Below are 7,399 nucleotides of genomic sequence, written 5' to 3'. Positions count from 1 at the left end.
CTGTTTATTTGAAATTTATTTTTGAGTTTGATTTCGATTTGACGTACTCTCTTTTTCAAGTTTTAAAAATTAGAAAAAAAATAAATTCAATGCCGTCGATAAATAAATCGCGCGAATGATTTAATTGCGAAAGCTCAAGAGAGTTTATACCTTGCTGGAATCCGGTTCGTCGTGAAACGTCGCAGGGATAACTCGGTAGTCGTCTCATCGGCGATTTTACGGCGATTGCCTTCGATAATCCTTCCTGTCTATAATTGGCTTCGCGTCAAACCGACGCGATAGAGTCAATTTGCGATTTAGGCGGACACGTGCGCGCCTTTTCCGTCCTTTCGAGGGACAGCCAGCATATTGTTCGCGAGCGAGAGAGTGGTGCGAAGGGTGCGCTCCATCCCTGAATCAATTAAATAGATATTAGCCGTGTCACTTGACGCGGCGAGAGGCCGACCCTTACAACGAGCGCGTATAAACATCGCGCGTTTCCGCGTGTCAAATCTCAGTGTTTACCCTCTCTCCGACGGCGACTTCGACGGGGGGTTGCATAAAGTTATTAGTTATTCCCCTCGGCGCATCCCTCTTTCGCCTCGCGACATTTCCGCGTCCCAGGAAGGCTCTAATTACGTCAAGCGAGTAGAGTATGATTTATTTTGCGCTTCCCTCCCGCCACATTTTTTTTCGCATACACTCAAAACGTCATGTGTCCTCACCTTGCAAAAGCGCAACGCTAACAAATCGTTTCCCGATTTTCGTTTCGAGTATAGATTTGTCGTCTCAAAAAGCGTTGCAATATTCTCGGAGTTAATAATGTCTCGCGTGTTCGAGATTTATGTTTATGCAAAATTATTTTGCTCGTACAATAAGAAGTAACGGAATATACATCCCTGTTAAAAAAAAGCTAAAGATAAAATATAAAAATTTAACTTGTCAAAATTTTATATCTAATTTATATGAACTAACATAAGCAAAACTTATTTTTCTGTACATTTTGCAATAGAATCGATTTTGTAATTACATAACGATGAAACCGTACGAGCAAATACGTTCGAGGCGCGAAGAAAATATTACGCGTGAGCGTAATGTTAAATGTGAAATATTTGATAAATGTATAGGACTGTAGGCGCAAGTAGAGAACGACGTGGATGTTTAATACAACCCTCTGCTGTAATATGAACTATATACATAACTGCAAGCTGACGCCCCGGATCGATGTTCTAGGCGTCGGCGCCGGTAAGCTCCAGCTCTTTCCGCCGTCATTTTCTGGAGCGATACGATACGTATAAAATAAAACGCGGAATTACATTTTATTCGCGTATTTCGCAAAACAGGCCACCTGCGGAAAGAATTGACGAGAGTTCAGATCGAAAAAGAAATTAATTTATGAAAATTCTAATCTTTAAAATCAGATTAGAAATGAACTTCAAAATTATTTATAAATTTAGTGATTATTTTTCTTTTTATTATTATTTATATTATTCGCTTTTCTAAAACTTATTTCGTGGAACATACATTTCATTTTTTTTACTTGAAAGCTGTTTCTATCACTGATTAGTTTATAAAATCATTATATTTCTAATAGATCGCAATAATTATACGCGATCTGAAATATAAAAGAACAAAGTAAAAAAAAAGCAAATGGATAAAATTACTATTGCAATATATATATCTTATTTTCGTTAAGAAACAATCTACATTAGATTTTCCCGAAATTCCGTATAGGTCCGTAGCACCCTGCATTACATCACGGATTATGGAAACGGGGCAAATCCCGGTGAATTCACGAGAATAAACGGGATAAATAGAGCGAGTCGCGTAAACGCTTTCTTTGGATTTCGCACGTGTTCGCTCGATCCGATTTTGATGCGCCGTTAACAATGCACCGACCCCGTTGTCCGCAACGGGGTCACGCCTTTGAGCGAAATTACAGGATTTCGTCACGGATCTTTCCAGTCTTTTCTGACGCTTATTACGCGAATTTGTCGCGGAGCAACCCTCGAACAATTGCAACGAGAGGGTAATCTAATGCGAGAAACCGATACGGAAAAAAACAGAAACAATTAATTATTAATTATTAATAGTTAATAGTTATCGCAACTGTTACTCTCTAAATTAATATTTAGCACCAGAGATATGGCATAGTTTGTGTATGCATGTTTTTTCGATACAAAGTCTGTTTGATTCACTGATAATCACAGTTATAGTTATAGCACTGCGAATCAATAAGATTTCATTGTGATTCTAATAAAAAAAAATCATGTTTTAATGTGTTATGTATTAGATACATAGATCTTTAAAAATCGGTACGTTTTACACTCCTTATACACGAAGAGAATTTTCTATTAAAATTTACCCTCAAAATCTGGTAATTATGGGATAATATATGATCTCAAGGGATTTTGCTATATTTTTTAGTAAATTTTACTATACTTTTAGTAAACTGTACTAAAAGCATAGTAAATTTCACTATACTTTTAATAAATTTTACTAAAAAGTATATAAATATAAAATTCCTCGAGGTCACATATTATCCCACAATTATCAGATTTTGAGGGTAAATTTTAAGAGAAAATTCTCTCCGTGTATTATAATAATTCTGAAAAAAGTTACGTAATATTCGAGAGCACTATAAACATACCATTTCAAAGCAGTAATTATAAAAGTACAAATAAAAAATTGATTCCGGAAATTTTTAGGGTAAAAATCAAATTCTTTATAAGATAAAAGTATGTATAGTACAAAAGTACATCTTGCAAATTACATAAAGTCACTCGAAAGTTCTTGATCAACAAGCTTTAATGTTTAGCTCGTAATTTGATGTACCGTTGTCGACGTAGATTGAAATTAATCAATCAAGATTTCATTAAGATAAAATAAATAATAAAGATTTCTTAATTTTTTATATAATTCCTCTATCTACAAATTTTTGTGGTACTTTAGATAATTTTCTTCAAGAAAAAATCTTCAAAGAAGAATAAAGTCCACAGTAAATAAAACTAATTGATTTACTTTTACTATAAATTTAAAATAAAGTCAGCATATGAATATAAGTTGGCAATACAATAAATTTTTTTTCATTGTAGGCAATTTTGCTATTTATGCACATAATAGATTTTTATATGCACAATACCAATTTTAATCTTTATCAAGTCAATCTTCTATTGCATATAAACGTTCGTCGTTTTTCTATTGCATATAAATAAAAATAAAAAACAAAATTCCTATCGCACACATTGAGCTTACATTAAATTTATAGTTCAGAGAACATGTCTTTATTCGTTGGACTAAAAACTCGATTTTCGCGTCGTTCCTGTCCGTCGCGTCCATCTTACAATCTTTCGGTCGATACCTGAGATCAGCTCTCACAACACCGGTAGGTCGTATCGTAGCAAGCACCGCCCAGTGAGGATACGAGGGGTACGAGGAGGCCCCAATGTCGTGGCTGCGTCGCGGCGCACGCGTTCCGCGGCGAGCGATCCGCGCACATTCGGGGATCACGAAAGGGGCGGTCGCCCCGAGGGTGGCCGCGAAATTTCCGAAAATGCGCTATCTCCCGGTGGAGGATCTTCAGAAGAACAGGACGCTCGGGCCCCGAAACGTCGCCAGAACGTGTCGTTCAAGTGTCGTCACGCGCGGACACTCCCTCTTTTTTTTAATTTTTTTCCATCCTCTGCGAGTGAGTGAGTCAAGCACGCTTGTCGCTGGACAGGAAGCGGGATATGAGCTACACCGAACCGCTGTGGGAGATTAATGGAAATCAAGCACCAGTGAGTTCGACGGTGAATTCCGCATATCGCGATTCGCGGTGTCTCCAACTTATTAGTGATTACAAAAAAACGAAGAAACGGAAAAAGAAACGCGACCGTTGTTAGTAGTGGCATATTTTTCACCATAACCAAATTATAAATTATGAAAAACGTCATTAAACTACGTTATGATAACACGAGTATTATTTTTAATTGTTTATTGTTCGATATGTAGAAAGATTAGATTAAAGACAAAAAATAGTGTGAAAGTTTACTATGAGCAATTTTGATATTAAATTAATCGCCAATTATGCTAATCAAAGTCGCTAAGATCTGCTCTTGCATTAACAGGATATATCTATAAATTTATACATTAAATCTTTAAATCCATTAAAACAGGTTTCCGTTAAAAAATAACACGAAAATCTAAGGGATGTTTACATTATATATGTTTCTTAAAACCGATCTTGGGTTAGCATTGATATTCGATTTTAATATCTGAAAATATAAAAAGTTAAAAACAGAAACAAAGTTTCAATTCAGACTATTTGGAAGATCAAATTATTTCAATTAAAATCAAACGACGTTCATAAAAATATTTATTAAATTCCGAAATTCCGAACAGTTGCATAATTCTTCGCTAATAAAATTAAGCGATTGAGAATATTAATTTAGGATGTATTTCTAATTTAATAAATTTATAATATATTATTGAAAGAGAAAAGGATTATAAAATTTATATTAGAAATTTAAAATTTATAATATTTATGTTTTAATACATTTTCTAAATACTGAATTTGAAGGAAAACCATCATATTTTTTCTATATTTTCTCAATCGCCTTATTTTATTAGCAAAGAATTATGCAATTGTAACTGTTCAAAAGATGGCAAAAATTATAGAAAACGGTTGTTACATTATTGATTAAAGTTTTTTAATATAAATTGAGATAAAATTTGCAATTACTATTTTTATATAAATCCGTTAGACACGCTGTAGATGTCTTTCGGATTTTCATACGATTCGCGTTGCCGAATAGACTGATTCCCCTACGACGAAATCTCTATTCGCATAACAGGTAATCGCGGCGGAGATGTCGCAATACGTCGGCAGTGAAATCGCCAGCTACCCTATGTGGGACAGTTCCGTTTTGTATCAGACGCAGCCGCCTGCTCATCCGCATGTGAACGAGCACGGATTGTACAGGCAACCCTGCGCGTTGTTGCACCAGAGGTAATTCATTCCTTGGAACTGTCCACAAGAGAAGGTCGAAAGGTAAAGGGACAGCAAGAGAAAGAAGATTTATTATACGTATTTTTTCGGATTTATTAATTTTTAACTCTTCTGCGTTTTTCTTGTCAAATTTTCACATGTATACAGAAAAAAAATTACTCTCAAATTGAAATTTATGTATTCAAATTAACGCGATCATGGTTTCATATATAAGCAACAATATATAATCTTCTTAGAAAAATATGAAAATCTTGAATTTTAAAATATTATAGTCATCAATTTTATTCTAAGAAAATTATTATTTTCGATTTGAACACGTAGTATTTTCTATTTAACATTTTTCCATTTCCATTCAAGAAAATTATTCTTAAATAACAAGAATATTATTTTCTTGGTCAAATTACATAAAATTTTAAAACAAATCTTTATTCAAGTAAATCTTTTTAATTTAACGCATATAATCTCATTTCAAGATTTCCATTTTGAAGCTAAAGATATTGTCAAAACAATTTTTTTTCTGTGTAGTCACAAATATTTATGCACTTAACGTTCGACGCTTTACGTTAATCTTGTATCTTTTGAATCTTAAATCATTTCTGCATGTAAGAAAAGACACTACAACGAAATTTCTGTGACAATTAATTCTTCTCTTTTACTTTTTTCCAAAAGTCCCTTTACTTTTTGACTTTCCTCTGCAGATCTGATTAAAATAATACCATTTCATGTTGAATTGTCATGAACGCGCGTGAAAGATAGTGATTGTCCGTACTGCATGAGATAAAGTATAAAAAATTCTGAAATTTTCAGTCGTTATACGCCGAACGGTCGCTCACCGAATTTGCCATCATCGACAACGAAGAAACCGAGACGTCGAGTGGCGACGGTATCTCAGAGGAGAGCCGCGAATATCCGCGAAAGACGCAGGATGTTCAATCTAAATGAGGCCTTTGATAAACTCCGCAGAAAAGTACGTGTTTCTATATTAAAAACAAAAAATATTTAAGTTTTTAAAAATATCTCTATTAATTTTTTTTATGTATAAGTTATTAAGACTTGTTAAATTTAATTTTATATAAATATTATTTTAAATGTTAATAAATCTTAGTTTAAATAGAATTTATAAAGATTTAAACAGTTTTTAAAATTAAATATTTAAAAGATGGAAAATTAATACGTGAAAAAATTTAGTTAATAGATTAAGTTATTTTTATAATAAATAAAAAATTTTTATTATACAAATATACTTTCGTTATATTTAGTGATAAAGAGAAAATAATATTGTTACGTTGAGACGTTCTTTGTCACTCACACATACTCACTTGCGGAAAGAAAGCTAGGTGAGAACTCATTAGAACACCAACCTTATTCCAAAGAACGGAAACGGAAATTTGCAAAGCGTCCGGCACAGAACTATCACTTTTTATTTATTTACAAATATTTATTACTACGGAATTTTTCCGGCCGATCGATATCAGCGATCCGACAGTTGATTCGCGATCGAGGAGTGTACTAGACGGCGCGCGTAACAATATTTATAATAAGAAATAAGTTATTATAAGAGATTATAAAAAATTCAAATTTTGCTTATAAAAATATATTATATCTTTAATGATGTAAAGTCTAGATAAAATTTTTTAAAAAGTTATAATATTATAGAAATTAGATTATTTTCAAACTTCTCGTTTCCTATTCTTCAATCCGATCATTTTTCCAGGTACCGACATTTGCCTACGAGAAGCGGCTTTCAAGAATCGAAACACTGCGTCTAGCAATAACGTACATCGCTTTCATGGGAGAACTACTCGGTATCGAGCCAAGTAGTCCGAAACCGGAGTACATACCACGAGAGTACTACTTGCCGAATTAAATCTTTTCTCTACCTTTTCCACTACCTTTTAACGAGGCGCTCACGAGCCGATACGAGATCCGATGTTTCCATCGGCGAAAAAGTTCTAGTCGGCGAAACCAGTCTTCCATTATTAATTAGCATTATAGCATTGTCTCGAAGTATAATTTAATGTAATTTAATGGATATTTGTACGTGACACTCGTACGACTTCTTCCACAATACTATCCGATCTTTTTTGCGTCTCCATCCATTAATTTTTTCGATACTATTACTTGTCGGTGTTGCTCAGAAATTATTCTATATACGAAGAAAATGTAAAAATATACATATAAAAATTTTGGATTTTTCGAGCATATTTCGAAACACTTGTTCTAGTATCGAAAGGATTAAAATCACGAATAAAAACTTTCTCTTACTGTGCAGACAATAATCTTGCAACGCTTTATCGTTCCGATTATTGCGAATCTCACGCGATTAAAAGGAATGATTATATAAAAGATAAAACTGTGCTCTCCTGTTTTTCCGTCTTTGTAATTACACGCATATAAGATGGCACTGGATTGCAACAAAAAAAGAAATAA

The 7,399-nt window shown here is 33.6% G+C and overlaps 1 protein-coding gene across 2 annotated transcripts; it reads left to right on the top strand.

The window, feature by feature from the left end:
* The first annotated feature begins 3,418 nt into the window (after nt 1–3,418).
* On the top strand, nt 3,419–7,399 carry LOC105831427 (protein Fer3). 2 transcript variants are annotated; one of them, XM_012671545.3, is made up of 4 exons: nt 3,419–3,758; nt 4,815–4,969; nt 5,777–5,936; nt 6,684–7,399. In XM_012671545.3, the coding sequence occupies exons 1-4, from the start codon at nt 3,711–3,713 to the stop codon at nt 6,834–6,836; spliced, it is 516 nt and encodes a 171-aa protein (XP_012526999.1). In that variant the 5' UTR covers nt 3,419–3,710; the 3' UTR covers nt 6,837–7,399. The 2 variants fall into 2 exon arrangements, with proteins under 2 accessions (XP_012526999.1, XP_028047057.1); XM_028191256.2 differs by having other exon boundaries at nt 3,751–3,858.

Source organism: Monomorium pharaonis, chromosome 6 (assembly GCF_013373865.1).
Source record: "Monomorium pharaonis isolate MP-MQ-018 chromosome 6, ASM1337386v2, whole genome shotgun sequence".
Lineage (NCBI taxonomy): Eukaryota > Metazoa > Arthropoda > Insecta > Hymenoptera > Formicidae > Monomorium > Monomorium pharaonis.
This window is presented reverse-complemented; position numbering and strand designations above follow the sequence as displayed.